At 38.5% G+C, this 17,540-nt stretch overlaps 2 protein-coding genes and 1 pseudogene across 3 annotated transcripts; 2 read left to right on the top strand and 1 right to left on the bottom strand.

Moving 5' to 3' along the window:
• Positions 1-1,310: 1,310 nt before the first annotated feature.
• LOC137712844 (putative protein S-acyltransferase 4) lies at positions 1,311-7,887 on the top strand. Of its 2 annotated transcripts, none has more exons than XM_068452016.2 (6): positions 1,311-1,805; positions 3,130-3,318; positions 4,346-4,654; positions 5,830-6,048; positions 6,464-7,043; positions 7,595-7,887. In XM_068452016.2, the coding sequence occupies exons 1-5, from the start codon at positions 1,755-1,757 to the stop codon at positions 7,013-7,015; spliced, it is 1,320 nt and encodes a 439-aa protein (XP_068308117.2). In that variant the 5' UTR covers positions 1,311-1,754; the 3' UTR covers positions 7,016-7,043; positions 7,595-7,887. The 2 variants fall into 2 exon arrangements, with proteins under 2 accessions (XP_068308117.2, XP_088540437.1); XM_088684311.1 differs by lacking the exon at positions 7,595-7,887 and adding an exon at positions 7,276-7,555 and having other exon boundaries at positions 1,341-1,805.
• A 1,295-nt stretch (positions 7,888-9,182) lies between these two features.
• Positions 9,183-10,882, bottom strand: LOC137712203 (magnesium-protoporphyrin IX monomethyl ester [oxidative] cyclase, chloroplastic-like; annotated as a pseudogene).
• Positions 10,883-13,349: 2,467 nt separating this feature from the next.
• Positions 13,350-14,657, top strand: LOC148691278 (uncharacterized). Its single transcript, XM_088683973.1, has one exon. It carries the CDS (start codon positions 13,350-13,352, stop codon positions 14,655-14,657), a length of 1,308 nt encoding a protein of 435 aa, XP_088540099.1.
• The last annotated feature ends 2,883 nt before the right edge of the window (positions 14,658-17,540 follow it).

Here is a 17,540-nt window from a genome sequence, read left to right as displayed (position 1 = left end):
TCCAATTGATTTTTCAAACATAGATATTGAAAACCCACCAACTAGATATCTTATAGTCAACATTAATACTAGTTGCCTTGAAATCTAAATTTCAAATATAGATTATATAATATGAAACTCAATGATCAAACGAGTATTGAATTAAATCGAAAATAAACCCAAATTAAAATTACATTAGAAGGGCAATCTTCTAATAAAGGAGGGAGTTAAGAATTCAGATATGGTTTCAAGGAGCTTATTTAGCTCATATGTTTTCCACATGCACCAATTTTGAGGCTCATAAAGTTTTCATTTCTTTTTCGTGGACAGTGAAGATGGTGATGGCCACATCATGACAGCCACATACCATTTCAACAACCTCCATTTGACTTTGTGTACTGGACTCTGGATAGGCAACTCGTCACACGTGGTATTTTTCGATTTTGCCAAATTAGCTAATGAATATAATATTAAAAAAATATACATGTAAAGAATTTAACAGAACACAAAACAAAATAACTAGCTATTAATTTTTAAGGTTAAGTATTGAAAACTCTTAGTCTTTTAGTGTCATTTTAAATTGATCTCAAATTTTTAAACATTCCAAACAAATACTCAACCTATTAAAAATGTCACATCGGTTGAGTCCCAATTGATTTTTCAAACATAGATATTGAAAACCCACCAACTAGATATATTATGGCCAACATTAATACTAGTTGCTTCAAAATCTAAATTTCAAATATAAATTATATAATATGAAACTCAATGATCAAACGGGTATTGTATTGAATCGAAAATAGACCCAAATTAAAATTAGATTAGAAGGGAAATCTTCTAATAAAGGAGGGAGTTAAGAATTCAGATAGGGTTTCAAGGAGCTTGTTTATGCTCGTGTTTTCCACATACACCAATTCTCAGCTCATAAAGTTTCCATTTCTTCTTTGTGGGTAGTGAAGATGGTGGTGGCTGCATCATGACAGTCACATACCATTTCAGCAACCTCTATAACCTTCTTCTCGATGTTGACGACTTGAGTTGTAGGGTGGGAGTTGTTGGTTTTACGTTGGGTTTGGAGGAGATAACATGATGGGAGTGGTGGTGATGGTTAGTTGGTGGAGGCTATACTTTTATAACCTCTTAATTATTTTGAAAACAAAGTAACTCCTAGTTAATGTAAAAGATTTTTAATTGCGACTTAACGATGTGACATTTTTAACAAATTCAGTACTTGTTTGGAATATTAAAAACAGTTGAGATCAATTTAGAATGATACTAAAAGGTTGAGAGATGTTAAATACTTAATATTAATTTTTAATTAATAATAATAAATAAATAAAAAGAAAAAGGGGAAATGAAAATGAAAAATGTTGGTTAAGAGCGGAAAAGCCGCGAGAAAATTGGAAGATCCGCCCGGATGTCATCGTTGGCAGCGTGTTAGGGAGGAGAAGTTAGAGAGAGAAGGATACGGAGGGAGGGGGAGAGAGAGAATCTTTGCTCGTCTCTCTTGGTACAATCCGTCTCAGAAACCACAAAATAAATAGTTGTGAGCAGAGAGGCAGCTGGTTTTGAATTTCATCCCAAACCCAGAAACCTCTCTCTCACTCCTCAATTGCTCATTTGCATGTCCGTGATTGTTTGAAGAAATTGGTTTTCCTTGGTGGGTTTTCTCTCTTCTGGTGCTGGTGACTTTGTAGTGCAGGGAAGGAAGTGGAGTTTGTGATGGAGGGAGGGTTTTGGAGTTGAGAGAATACAGCATTTTTAGGCAGCTGGGTATGGCACAGAATAAACCCAAGAGGCTCTACCAAGTTTGGAAAGGAAGCAATGTGAGTTTCTCTCTCTCTCTCTCTCTCTCTCAATTGGGTTCACTGATTTTCACTTCTGACTGCTTTTTGATCAACATCAATTCAATTGCTTTATCATTTTGTGTTCCTTCTTTTGTTCCAATTTGAAAGAAGAGGATGAGATTATGAGTTTATGTTAATTCCCTTTGTGATTGATTTTCATTTCCTCTTTCTTTTGTGTGTTTTCGTCTTTATATTTGAGTTGCAGCAGTTGGTTTCCCTTAAGATACTCTCTTTTTCTAGCTACACTAGCTTTACTTGATTGAACAGATAAGTATCTTCTAGGTCAAGGTCCAGCGTTTCGAGTTCATGTTAATCAGTTTGTGTTTACTTTCTTTCATTCATGTGTTTGCGCCACTATGATTACTTCTTATCGAGTGAATTTTTATTGTTCTGAGCAAGAATTTGCCCACCAACTACATATGTACTGAAAAATCGATAATGTATTATTTCGTATCGTAGCAGGGGCAGAGCTATTAATTGGCCTGGAATAACCTCTGCCCCCCTCCAATTTCTCAACACCTTTAGAACCTATAGAGTGTAACCATGTATCTTTTAGGCCTCGTTTGGTCTCTACGATTGGTTGGAGCGGATAACTTGTAAAATTCAAGGTATATTAAAGGTAGTGGTGAATGGTTTTTCATTTTGAAGGGGTGAAGGAAACTTCTTCCTTCTAATCCTCCCAGTCTTAGGGTGATTCTAATGGATAAGTTTCCTTAATAATTAATCCATCGTCTACCTTCAAGTTGGACACAAATTTTCATTTCGTTCTTCAAAATACCTTCAATATGTTTGGTTATCCATTCCAATTTAGTCTTAGAGACCAAACGAGGCCTTCCAAATATCAAACCTACCTCCCCTGCGGATGGTTGATTGATTGTAGTGTCATATATGCTTCATCAGTAGGCTTAAAAAAATGTAGTCAGAAAAAAAAATATGGCTTGTGAAATTGATTTGTTGTACCTCTATATCAGTGAAGAACAAGGAAAACAAAATTTAAATCTAAACACTAACAAATTACTTGTATTTATTGTATCAGCTGCATATTTTCCTACTTTCCCTTATATTTGTGGATATATGAATGCACGTATGTTTTCAAGTGGCATAATATTGAAATTAGTGTTTGGTACTTGATGTGGCACAATTGATCATGACTTGAAATACTTTCCTAACTGAAAATTTTATGGACTATTCTTTCGGTTTATGATATACCACTATACCAGTAGCATGACTGGTGGAATATTGCTAAAAGTCCAATCCAGTTTGGTGTACTTGCACTGATGGGGATTTTTATTGGTTTTGTCAGAACTTTTTCTGTGGTGGGAGATTAATTTTTGGTCCTGATGTGGCATCTCTTCTTCTGTCTACACTCCTTATTGCCGGCCCAGCAGTTGCCTTCTGTTTGAAGGTTTATCTTAAAATCAAAGATGAGAAGAACAAGAATGAGAGTCTATGGCTTCCTGTATTAGTTATTGGCTCAGTTCTTACAATATTGGTAAGGCTGTTATTATTTATTATGTATTTTTGTTTATTGCTATCAGCAATTGGTATGTTATTCCTGTATCAAAAGAGGTCATTGTTATATATGGCTATTCGTGTGGCCTATTTTGGTATTTCTTATGAGATAACTTACGACTTTAGTAGTTTACCAAATTTGGCCAAGTCATTATTGAAACTCAAATTCTTGCATTCGAATTAAATGCAGCATCCATAGGATAATTTCCGTCTTGAAAGTAAAGGAAAAAGCAATTATTACAACATCAAAACTAAATACTGAACAACTATTTATATTGTCCTCCGTTTCACCAGAAATGACGTTACTTGTGGTTGTCCTGTGAAACCTGGGTCTTGAGAAGGAAGTATGAGTTTTGACTTTTCTTTTAGTGGCATTCTATATGATCAAAACTGCACGCTGACATTTGATGGCTCAATACTTTTACTATTGTTTTTTCTGCCTCCATCTTTAAAACTACTTAATAATCCAGTCTGAGTCAATATAAACTTCAATTATTGAAGGGTGAAAGTACGTCACACTTGGGAAGAAAGCACTAGAGATGTTATCAAGGATATGGTTAATTAGATTATTAAGCTCAAATCTTATAATGGATTACATCATGCGAGATTATTTCCTTAGACAATGCACTAAAATTTGAAGGAACTTACAAGCAAGAAGTACATAATCCTCAAATGATAACAGAAGACCAATTTTCTAATCAGCCTTGGAATGTGTTTTCTTTTCTTTTGTATTGTGGATTCTTTTCTATTACATGTACAATATCAGTTTTGTGCATATTGCAGTGATGTTAACTTGTTAAAATTTTTGGTGCATGGAATCTCTTTCCTTCTTGTTGTGGTCGTGGATCTGAGCCAGCAGGCACTTGGATTGCATTCCGATGACAGCATTATCTTGATAATGGCTAAATAATTTTTGTCACATGAAAACTAGTTTAACACCCTATTCTTACAATTCTGATTCTTCTAGCATTTAAACATCATCTGACATTTAGCTTGTTTCTGTGCAGGATTTAACCTTTCTCTTCTTGACTTCTGGTAGAGATCCTGGAATAATCCCTCGAAATTCAAGGCCTCCAGAATCAGATGAAGCATTTGATCTAGCGACCCCATCCATGGAGTGGGTTAATGAAAGAACTCCTCATCTGAAGCTACCTCGAACAAGAGATGTGATTGTAAATGGTCACACAGTAAAAGTGAAGTATTGCGATACTTGTTTGCTTTATCGTCCTCCCCGTGTATCTCACTGTTCTATCTGCAACAATTGCATTCAGAGATTCGATCATCACTGTCCGTGGGTTGGTCAGTGCATTGGAATTGTAAGTTATTAGCTTGTCTGGGTAAAAGAGTACCTTTCCATGTTTATGCCATCTGTGATGAGAAATTGGTATATTGTCAACTCTTCTGAACTTGATTGGCTTAATATAGTGAATATAATTTATCAAAGACCAGAGGCATGATCTGTCATGAATTGCTGTTGGAACAAGCTGAAAAATTGTGTATCTAACTGCGATTTTGTACCTGTGTAGTTGAGCTTCTCAATATATCTTGGGTCTTACTTATTAGCACTTACATCACTACATATATCTTTTCAAAGTTGTACTTTGATGGTCTTGAAACTTTGCTGAGAAGATTTATCTATTATATACTAACAGTCTTGAAGTTCAAAATGAGAATAATAGTATGATAGTTCTGATTCCTTTATAAATCGAACACTCAAATTTTCATAATGCAGAATGGGGTAGTTACTATAATTGTAATATACGTGATTGTGTTGGCCCATTGGGTTAGGCTACGAGGACTTAGGTCTCCTTATGCAGGGCATGGGATTTCCTGTATCTTTAGAAAATAGTAGTTTCTAAACGTTGGAGTAGGTCCTAAAGGGATCCCACTTATAAAGTTATTATATTGAAGGTAAGATATGTGGAATTCTTACATATACTATATCTTTGCTTTGGGATGCATTACTCAGCCCTTTGATACTTTTGCTAGTGAGTTGCTCTTTCGAACATAATGGTATTTTATATGTAAGTTTACTGGATATAAGGCTCGTTTGGAAGTGCTTTTGAAATGGCTGAAAGCACTTTTGGTGAAAATGTTTTTGGGACCAATCCTTACTAAAAGTAACGGTGCTTCTTGCAGGAAGCACTTCAAAGTGTTTTTTGAATCCAAAAACATTTTCTCTAACAGAGCTTTCAGTCATTTTAAAAGAAATTTCAAACAAACGAGGCCATAGTATCACCTGTAAATGGCCCGACTCTTTCTTTTTTTGACAATGACCTTGAGCTCGCCAAGTCAGCCGTCCAATGTTTAACATGAATATTGCAAGCATGTGAACCACAAGTAATTTGTTTTGAAGCAATTATAATGGAATAAACTTGTATGGATTATCAAGTCGGATGGTTGCAATTTATTCGGTGCTCAAATCGTTATATAATAATTGATTATTTTGTCTGCTAAGAAAGTAACTGTCCTCTTCTATATTTGGTTGCAGCGCAACTATCCGTTCTTCTTCATGTTCATATCAACCTCAACCATACTGTGCATATATGTTTTTGTCTTCTCTTGGATAAACATAGTTCAACATGGCAGTCTTCCGAAAGCTTTTTCCAATGATATCCTTTCAGATATCCTTTTAGCATACTGTTTTATCGCTATCTGGTTTGTTGGTGGCCTTACAATCTTCCATTCCTACTTGATATGCACAAACCAGGTAACTTTTTGAAACTAACGATGCAAATTATATAACCTGAGTGGTTTTCTGTCACTCTTAAGATTTCTTACCTACGGAAAAATTAGCTGATGGCATTTGGGCCAAGGATGCATATCAAAACTTAGTTTTAAAATAGTGATGAATAATCAAAGAACATAGTTTCAATGAGTAGGGAATTATTGTCTAACAAAAATTTTCTTTCTGATTGATGGAATGAAACAAAAAAATTCAACATTTTTTTTTTCTTTTTTTCCATCGGTATCTTTGAATCTATGTCTGAGGGCATATTGCTTGTGTGGTTACCATTGTAATAACAGAGTGTAGTCTACTGGCATCATGGAGTGAATTATTTTGTGCAATTTTCGTTTTGTTTATTTGGAATATGCTTAGTACTGTGATTCATGTTTTGTTACAGACAACATATGAAAACTTCCGGTACCGATATGATAAGAAGGAGAACCCGTATAACAAAGGAATGATTTGGAACGTCAAAGAAGTTTTTTTCTCCAAAATCCCTCCTTCAATGAATAGATTCAGATCATTCATTGAGATGGATGAACAGATGATTGCAGGATCTGGGACTCCAAATCACGGGGAAGGTACTATGAGCTCAAAGGAGAAAATAGATATTGAAATGGGAACTAGGCATGCGGAGGACAATGGTTTATCACTTCCAAACATTTTGCGGAATTTTGACTATGATGATTTGGAGGATGATTTGAAGGATGCAGGGGAACAACGCGGGCCTGCTTTTGACCCCCTTTTTCCCGTTCAGCCAGAAGTAAAAGAATCTGTGCAATACTCGGCAGATGGAGATAAAATTACAGAAAGTGTTGCTACAAGGGATGCAGTGAAATATTCTGTGCGAAGCACACCTCTGGGAGATGAATTGCGAGCATCGGTCCATAGCACCACTTCCTTTGATGGAGCAAATGAGGAAACTGATTGTGGAAATAAAAAATCCTAAAACCATCACCTGTTTTACGAGCATAAAGGTTTGTACCTTTTATTCGATTTCCATATTGCATCATTTTAATTTATTTTTTATTGTTTTTTTGTTGGGGGGGGGCTAGGATTCTTATGCTTTTAACCTCTAAGTGAGTATTTTGGTGTAAAAGTTGTCTACTTGCACGTGAGTTAACTGGTTCTTCTATCAATAACAAAAAGTATGCCGAGAAACCATAAAATATTTGAGCTTTCTATTGAATCCAGATGCTCTATTCTCAGCGTAAAGAAAAGATACACGATTATCAAATGGAAGGGTAATGCAATGTGGACTGGACAATTTCTAATTGAAGTTTTATCAAATGCCACAAAATCACGTGTTCTTATCGATGCTGGTTTTAGGTGCTGTGTGATACAAAATGCTCTTCAAAATGCCACTGACAACATAGTGGACAAAATGATCTCCTATGTTATTCCCCAAACATCTCTTAACTTTGTGCACATGCTGTCATGTTTAGTATAATTTTTGGTGTTATTTGTTCTCTTTTTGGATTATCATTCTTATTCTATTTTCTGCTTGACCTTCATTCCTTAATAACAGGTTTGGCTACAACATTTTCTTCTTGGGCTATTGCATCTCGTGAAGGGTCTTTTGTTTCAGTAGTAATGGCAGTCAGAGAATGAGTACACGGTTAGTTGTTTCTTAATGTAGTTACACTAGTTGGTCGATTTGAAGATTTTGGCGAAGGAGAGTTCATACATTTACAATGTCCCGTTATAAAATCCCGGTTCATGATTGTTGTAAAATGTCCTGCTGTTTACAATAATGCAGAAATCTGCAAGGGATGGTGTCCATAGCAATTTAATGTTCAATGGTTGTGACTGTTTTCTGAATTTAATTTGCCCTCCTCATGACTTGGAAATTTGCTGGTTTTCCGATTATGTTCGCATTGTAGGGTATTGGGACATAATCATTTTAAGACGATCTGGATTGACTTGCTCCCGAGTTACGTTGGAGAGGATACAGTGGTTCGTTACGTTTCCCTTGTGTTGTGATAATGATTTTGATAAACTATGTTAGAACCATTTGTTACGAGTTATCATCCTATGTGCTTTGAGGTTTGGAACAGAAAACCGAAACTTGAACACATACCAAATCGAACTGCACCAAACGGTTCAGTTTTGCAGTTTTGAAACAGTTTCGGTTTGAAATTGAACCGTAGTGTAGGGAAACGGTTTGGTTTCGGTTTTGACTTTTGAAAACCGCATCAAAACAAGTGCTTACTAAGGGACTCGGATTATCTCCCTCTACTCCCCTCCCTGCCTGTCCCCTAATTTCATTCCCAGCTGTTATAAAAAACTCCTTGGGGAAAAATAGGGTCAAAGGTTCTAAAGACCTAGGCGTTTGTCGGGTGGCCAGCTGGGGTCAAGCGTCTAGGCAGCCATGCAAACTGGGTAGATTTAAGTAAATTTTATATATTGTGTAAATAAGTGTTTGTGTATACTTAAAAAAGCACATAATTGTATTGTGATACATCAATTGCAAAATAAAATGACATACAGATGATAAAGTATTAGAACATATTGCAAACATGGGTAGAAGCATATAATAAGTGTTTATCAAAGTATTTAACAAGTCTCTTACATTTTATTGACAAAATAAAATGCAAAATAAAAGTTATCGATTTTCTGTTTTAGTGAGAGTTGCGACTTAGGCGGGCTAGGCTCAAGCCTAAGCAGATTTGGGCGCACTATCTTAATTTCCAAACAGCTAGGGACTAATCGGGGCCATGACAAGCCGTCTAGCGCCGTAGTGAATGGGATGAATATGGAACTGTGGCTGGTACACAAACACTGAGCTCAAAAAACCAACCCAACTGACGCAGCAGATAAATAAGGTTTAGAAATGCAAGCCGAAAATTAGCAAATGAGTTGGTTTCGGTTTGACAAAAATATTACTAGTTTCGGAATGTAATTCTCATGTTCCTTTCTGGGCGATGAGACTAAAAATACTAGCAAATAGGTTTTTAACTTTTTTTTTTCTCCGTTTGATTTACTTTAACGTAGTAACGTGAATGAAAATTGGTTCAGTTAGGTTTTCTGCTAAAATATAAAATAAGAGGAATATTAATGAAAGGTTATGAAGCCGTTTTTACAAAAGAAAAGGAAAGGTTATGAAGCAAGTGCACTGAAACAATGGGTTGTATCATAACAAAACATGAACAATATCATCTTGGTTTTGAGAGGGACGGAAGGCCGTACAAAAAGATCAGTAGACTAGCTGGGTTTCAAAGTCTGCAAAATCAACAGAGCTGGACTCAATGGGAGGCATCAAGTAAGCGGCAAGAAGCTCCGACGCCAAAGCAGCAACAATCGGTACCCTTTCCAAGTTTTTCACCAAGGAAATGTCGTCACTCTCCCCGACGGCAATCAGCTTCTGGTTAATTTGCACCATGCGGTCCAGTTTCCTTTTGAGTTCTGGGTTTTCAACATCAAGCACAGCTGGGAATATTTGTGCTGTGGTGCGATTTGTCTGTGTAGCGAAACAGAAAGAAAATGATCATCAGAAACAGCAGATATGGATAATGCCAATAAATATGGAACCGAATTGCAGGCTGACCTTAGTGATAACGTGCATATCAAATTCTTTAGTGTTGAGGCCGATGCCTTCGTAGAAAGCTGTCCGCTGGCAATCGTTGAGGTATATTGTCACATACACCAGCAAGGGGTAGAAGAACTCTAGTTGATAAGTTATTCGGAAATTGAGTGATTCTGTAACAACGCAGAGCCAAGCGAAACACAACACATTCATTCCTTGCTTACCGATAAGCAGAAGAATCGGGACCAGAGTTTAGCCTTCCAGTCATTGAGGAATTGAGGCAGGGCCTTCATGAGGGCAGAAAAGAAATCGCCATGGCGGTTCTCGTCCTGGCACCAGTTCTCGAAGTACTTGAAAATGGGGTAGCACTGGTACTCAAGGTTCTCCTTGAGATGCTGGTAGATGGTAATGTATCTCCAGTACCCAATCTTCTCAGACAAGTAAGTTGCATGGAAGTTAAACTTTGGCTTGAAGACTGTACTTTCCTCGCCTTTGTCAAAAACCCCAAGTCAAATCCGACAGCCCCTTGTTCAGAAAACCGGCATGCCGAGCTTCGTCTCGAGACATGAGCGAGAATATCTCTGCCACAACTGGATTTGTTTTCTGCAATGAATTTATTTCAATTTTTCGTTATTTGAGAACAAGTTCAACAGATCAATGCTAACCACACAGATACTAATGCCAAAATGCCTCGGCACAAATCAAAAACTGAAACTATTTGATATAAGTTCTATTTAACTTCGTCAATTTTCCGATGTCTTAAACACAAAACTTTAAATTCATATGCTTCGATTTTGAAAGAAAAACAAGCAAGCACCAAACCTTAAGCCTTCTTCCGGGCTCTTTGTAAAGAAGGAAGCCGGAGAACTCAGCAGTACAGGACCTTTCCAAAAACTAGATAAAGATCTTGCAGAGCGGGCCCTGCAGTTTATCAGCAGCCTCTTTGAACTCCTTGTTCCTAACAAAGTGTGTTTGGTTGCAGTCAGTCTTGAACTCCTGCAGCAGCACCTTGAACTCTGCCTCGTTCAAGTTCTTATTGATCTCCGTGTTGAACAATGTCTACATCTCGTCAAAGTCTATTGTGCAGAATCTCAGCACCAAAAGGGTCTCCTTTGGGGGAGTTTTCGGGGCCTTCTTGGCCGGCTTTTTCATCGCTGGAGCTGCCGTCTCTGTGCTGGCCGACATCCTCAGCGTCGACCAACCTCCTGTCTTGGGACTGCCGGGGTTGCTTCCGAATCTGGGGGCGCCATTGCTGAATTTCGTGAGGGGTTTTACGAGAGCCATTTTTGGAGGGAGAGTGAGTGAGTGAGTTGAGTGAGTGAGCTCTCTTTCGGACCATATAACTGTATTTTGAAGGGAAAATTTTTATTTGAACTCAAATAACTTTTTTCTGCACCTAACTTTTCAATTTTAATTTTATTTTTTACTCTATTGTATAATTACCATCAAGTACGAAATGAAATTAACAATAAAACTAAAACTTATCAATAAATCCACTCTATAACTAAAGCCTACTATCACCCCTTGTTTCATCCAAATGATCCATGTAATGGTTTCATCCGGCCTTCTAGTGCATGGTTCTTTCGATACAGTACCAAGGATAAGACATGATTCATTCAAGCCATGAAACTGGCAATCACTGAAACATCATTTGCTTTTGGTATGGATAGAGGGGTACCTTTCCCCTGTCAATTGGATAAGATTATGTCAACCTCAAGCAAGTAAGTGCTGATCAGCCATATAGGGTGTTCGGGATATGCACTAGTCTTCAAGGTCTAAAGCTGTGAAAAATGATTATTGATTAAACCCTGAGGAAAGATATGAACACACATTAAATCAAACAAGCACTCTTCCAGACATTACTAAATTCAAGTAAATCTGCTGTATTCCCATACAATTACAAAGTAACTTGAATTAGCCCTATGTCATATCCATGGAGAAAAAGGCTGTACTTCAGTAGGTGGTTTGATTTCAACTTTGATGAGCTCTCTCCAAAAAAATCCAGTGCATGGTTCTTATAGTTTCACAATTTAGTTTAGTGAAATAGAAGTTGAAATATTATTGATTGGTAACCCTATCATAAAATGATTGCAAGGACGATCATATTGCGTAGATAATGAATTTGTCTACTTTTCGTAGTCCTAACTTTGGACTTCTGTTTGCAAATTTTGGATTTGTATTTTTAAAATGGGTGTAGAGAAAAATTTATAAATTGAATTAGGTTTGTGAGGGTAGTTTAGGTAGTAAATTTGGATTTAAAGATATATTGATAGTTTAATTAAAAGTAATATGGGGAAAAGAGTAAGTTGGGTGTAGAAAGAGGTTATAAGGGTTCAAATAAAAATTTTCTTTTGGGGATATAATTGTAGACATCGAAATTTCAGTGAAACAAATGTTCACCAATGCATTAAAGTTTTGACGTGTCAGGGCATACATGGCATACGCCACGTGTTGTACAAATTGTACACATGGCGTGTGACTCAACAAAATAGGAAGAAATACCCTTGAAGGATTAAACAAGTTTTTCTTCTCATTTTGGGCAATGACAAGGCAAGCACATTTCAATCCATTGAGGATCAAAACAAGTTTTTCTTCTCATGTTGGGCAATGACAAGGCAAGCACACTTCAATCCATTATGGATCAAGGCAAGTTTTTCTCATTTGGGCAATGACAAAGCATACACATTTCAAGTTTAAAATGGTATTAAGTGGGAAAATTAGGCAATGGTGCTTGGAAAAGAAAAAATTTTTTTTGTGGTGGTGATTCATTCTCAAAGCCTATAAATAGGCTTCTCCATCAAGGTATCAAGCATCAAGGAATTCACAAATACATTTCTCTACTCCAAAATTGGAAGAGAATTCCCCAAATCCTTGAAGCTTTGAAACTCCAAAGCTCTCAAGCATCCAAATTCCCAAGAATTCCGAAGGATCAAGAAAGCTCTCTTCGTTCTTCGTTAAATCCTCCTTCAAGATCAAGCCCCGACGGCCCTTGAAGAAAGTGTTTATCGTTCATCCTAAGATCAAGCCCCAATGGCCGTTTGGATCAACATCATCAACAAATCCACGCATCTATTCTTCAAGATCAAGCCCAAAAGCCCTTGAAGAAAACCAACCATTCATTCAAGATCAAGCCCCGACGGCCCTTGAAGAAATAACTGTTCATCCAAGATCAAGTGTTCACCACCCTTGGATCATCAACAACAACATCAACAAATCTACATAACTGTTCATCCTAAGATCAAGCCTCGACGACCCTTGGGTCAACAACACATCCACAAATCTACACCTCATGAAGATCGAATCAAAGGCTAAATTTTTAGAAGAGATCGTAACCCAAAGGAAAAAATCACAAAATATTATTTTGTACACATGTTCTTGTTTCAAGAAATTTCCGTGTTCGCAAATTTGGCACGCCTAGTGGGACAATCTCTACCTCTCATCTCAATCTTCAAATCCGCAAGAAAACACAAATGGCATAAGGAAGGTTCAAGCTATTCCTGCAACCAACACGAAGAACAAGAACATCCTTGCCGCAGGTGTTGTCACTTTGAGCATCACAACTCAAAGCAAGGCAAGAGCTCTTTCTGTCGCCTCTACCACCTCTGCATCAAATCTGCCAAAGGAACAAGAGCACCTGAGGCACGAGCCTGTGATCACCCTGGCCTCGCTAAGGGTGCCAAGGGAGGAAAACCCAAGGAAGTACTCCAAGTCCATGTTTTTCGATGCCGACTCAAGCAGCAGCTCAGCCATGTAAGTCATGACCACCAGAGCAACTTCAATTGATGAGGAGTTAGCTCAAATGAATGAAGCGATTGCAAGGCTAACACAGACTGTGGAAGAAAAAGACTTGCAAATCGCTGCATTCGTCAACCAACTAGAGGCGCACCATGATGTGAAAGTCAATCTAAAGGTTAATCCACTAAAGAAAGAAGCCGATAAAGAAGAGGAGCCTCTGACAGAGAAAGTTGAAGAGAAGCTGGAGCCAGACCAAGCAATGGCGTTCAGAGGATCTCTCTCTTTCCAACAGCTGCAGGAGATGATCGCAAACACAATCAAGATACAGTACGAAGGAAGCTCACATGACTCCATACTGTACTCAAAGCCTTACTCCAAGAAGATTAATGCTTTGAAGATGCCGATGAGCTATCAATCGCCAAAGTTCATGCAATTTGATGGAAATGGAAACCCAAAGCAACATGTCGCACATTTCGTTGAAACTTGCAACAACGCGGGGACGAAAGGAGACTACCTCGCCAAGCAGTTTGTGAGCTCACTGAAAGGAAACGCCTTTGAGTGGTACACGAACTTAGAGCCTGAGTCCATCAACAGCTGGGAACAACTGGAAAGGGAATTCCTCAACCGCTTCTATAGCACTCGCTGCACTATGAGCATGCTAGAGCTGACGAGAACGAAGCAATGGAGGGATGAGCCAATCATGGACTACATCAACCGATGGAGCAATCTAAGCCTCGACTACAAGGACAGGCTCTCGGAGATTTCTTCAATCAAGATGTGCGTCCAAGGCATGCAATGGGGGTTACACTATATCTTTCAAGGCATTAAACCACGAACCTTTGAAGAGTTAGCCACCCGCGCCCACGACATGGAGTTGAGCATTGCTCACCATGGAAAAAAAGAGCCAATCACCGATTTCAAGAAGGACAAGGTGTTTGCTCCGAATAGGGACAATCATGGGAAGAAGCCCGCCAAGGAAGCTTTTACCATCAACACCACCCCTATCAAGACTTCATTTGCACCCGTCAAAATCTCTTCCAAGAACAAAGCGAAGAAGATAAAGAGAGAAGAGCCTTCTTGCACCCAAGATAGGTACAAAAACACCTTGAGGGAATTGGAGCAAAAGACGTACCCTTTTCCTGACTCTGACATGGCTGCAATGTTAGACGACTTACTAGAAAAGAAGGTGATCAAGCTACCTGAATGCACGCGTCCCGAAGAGATGAATCGCGTAAACGATCTTAGGTACTGCAAGTACTATCGTATCGTGAACCATTCTGTTAGCAAGTGCTTCGTCCTCAAAGAACTAATCATGAAGCTAGCACAATAAGGGCAAATCGAGCTCGACCTTGAGACACGGCCGCAACACCTGACCTTTTCCACCAATGCTCAAGCCACACGACACCTTCTGCATTACCATCACTGGGGGCAAGAGAACAAGATGCACCTACCGAAGATGAAGAAGGGTGGACATTGGTGACATATAAAAAGATAAGGAAGCCAAGACCGTAAGCCACAAGGCCAAAGGGGGAGCAAGGGAATAAGCACCACCGCCGCAACAATAGTAAGCCTAAAAGAAATATATAAGCTATTAAACCAACATATGTTGGGGAACCTATGGAGCAAGAGCCACGCATTCCCATCTCCTTGCACGAGTACTTCCCAGATGACTTCTTCCAACAGTGCACTACCGCTGTATGTCACATGGTCGAAGTGGAAATGGAAGAACCCTCAAAAGGCAAAGCCATCGCCATCGAGAAAGAAAAGACCTTCGCACCCAAAGAAGGTCTACTAATGCACTTTAGCATCGAGGAAGCACTACGATTGCCAAAGAAGATGCGAAGAGCACTAGCAGCGGTCTTGGCAAGTCTTGACGACCATGAAGTACAAGAAAGCAAGAACGAAGGCTTGAAGCTTCGGCCACATGAATGTGCCATATGCTGTGCCGCCCAAGACATAATCAACTTCACGGACGAAGACTTACTGCTGGGATTAAAGTCTCACAACCGTCCCCTCTTCATCTCGGGGTACGTAAGGGAACACAAAGTTGGTTACATGCTTGTCGATAGTGGATTGGCCATAAACATCATGCCAAAGTCAACAATGACCACAATCAGCATTAAGGTGGATGAACTATCCCTAAGCCACCTACTAATCCAAGGTGTTAACTAAGGAAGACAAAGAGCGATGTGCATGATCCGAGTGTAGATGATCAGTGGTGAACTCAAGTCAAGCACTATATTCCACGTGATTGATGCAAGAACTTCCTACAGCTTGCTCTTAGGAAGACCTTGGATCCACACAAATGGAGTAGTACCATCCACCATTCACCAATGCTTAAAATTTTATCAAGAAAGAGTAAAGGTGATCCAAGGCGAGACCAGGCCATTCACCGAAGCCGAATCACACTTCGCAGATGCTAAGTTCTACATGGAGGAAGACATGTTGCTTGAAGCTCTTCCAAATAAGATCATATCCACGGGCATAACAATACCTAAAAAACAGGAATGGCAAGTAGTGCCCAAGAAGCAAGAAGGAGAAGCCGTGCCATCTTCAAGGAAAAATGATGATGAGCCTGCTAAACCTGCAACAACCAAATGAAGTAGGACGTCCTCAGAAGGATCGAACAAGCCCATCTTCGGATACATCCCGACGTCGAGAAGAAAGAATGGTCAATCCCCATTCGAAACTGGAGCAAGCAAAGCCAAGACACAGTGGCACAAGGGTGATGTAAAATTGCTCAAAACAAATGCAGTTTTGCCTCTGACACAGCTAAGCGATGCTAAGTTTGCAAGACCACCACAAGGCTTCATAAAAACTTTGCCAAATGGGGTAGAACCAAGCTTTCTCCCAAAATAAGCTAATCAAACTCAAAACTGCACAAAACAATAAAAAAGACTCAAAATAGACACTAAAGGTTGATTTGGACGAAAATTGATTTTAACTTGACTCAAAACACTTATAAACACAATTTTGGACAAATTCTAACTAATTTGACACAACAAAGTAAAGGGGATTGGGTTTTTGACGAATATAAAACTTAAACAAACAAATTGCAGAAACTAAGTAAAGGGATACGAATTTGGGTGAATTGATGGGTGATTGGCTAGCTAGAGGTTTCTTTTCCACACATGACACATATGCATACAAATCGATTTCCAATTATTATTCCAATAAACCATGAACCTCAACACCCCAGATTAACTGTGAACAGCACTAATTAACCCTCATATTTTCCTTAAGTCATTGAATTGGATGGAATACGCATCGGCAACCAAATTATTCTTCAATAGTTCCCTACATGAACAACATAATAGAGATACAATCAAAGATCATTAAGCTTTGTGAAAATCATAAGCATTGACAAGGCATTCGTAACTATGAAAAGCATGATACTCTTGCCAAGAATTTACTTAACATGATTGTGACTAGCAACCTCCACTACTTGCAAATATAAGTTCATAACGATTAGGTGAAAATCCCTTATATTTTAGGATCAAATTCATGCATGCAAACTAAGTAGGCCTCGTTAATCAACATACAAGAATAAGTTATCAATCAAGCAGTTAAGCAAATTGCATTCACGATTTATGAAACAATAATCGGATGAAATCAATTCATATCACATATATGTTCATGGCATTGAATTCTCCTCTAGCCAAAATGAAATTAGTTCCTCATGTTCGCAATCAAACAAAGATAACTTAAATTAAACATTGAAAACAAAAGATAGAATACACCTAAAAACGTTCTAACTATCCAAACTTGAATAGCAGGCACGGCTCCAAGGGATCTCTTGTCTTTTCTCCTTGCAAGGATGCAGCACAAGGTGTGTGTGCAAGAAATTGGGTGATGGTGTGAGATGGATAGGTGGTGCGGCTTGTGTGTATGAGGGATTGATGGTTGAATGAATGAACGAATGGTTCCTCTTTTCTTGCGGCATAATGTATTTATTTTAGGGAGAAAAGCATGGCATTAATTAAATGTTTTGGGAAAGATTTGGACCCTAAATCCTCAAGGAAAAAGGGTAAATAAAATCAGAATCCTAGAGAGAAAAAGGTAGGAAATATGAGGCAAGGAATTGGGAAAAGGGAAAGGGAAAGCTGCGGCAAGGGAAATGAAGGAAAGGGATAGATGCGGCATCCCCTACAGGAATGGAATTTAGGCTTCTAGAACCTATATTTAAGTGTCCCAATATAATTAGGGATCCTCT

This window comes from Pyrus communis, chromosome 14, assembly GCF_041283825.1.
Source record: "Pyrus communis isolate YQ-2024b chromosome 14, ASM4128382v1, whole genome shotgun sequence".
NCBI classification, from domain to species: domain Eukaryota; kingdom Viridiplantae; phylum Streptophyta; class Magnoliopsida; order Rosales; family Rosaceae; genus Pyrus; species Pyrus communis.
The sequence above is the reverse complement of the archived record's forward strand: the minus strand, read 5'-3'. Positions and strand labels throughout refer to the sequence as shown.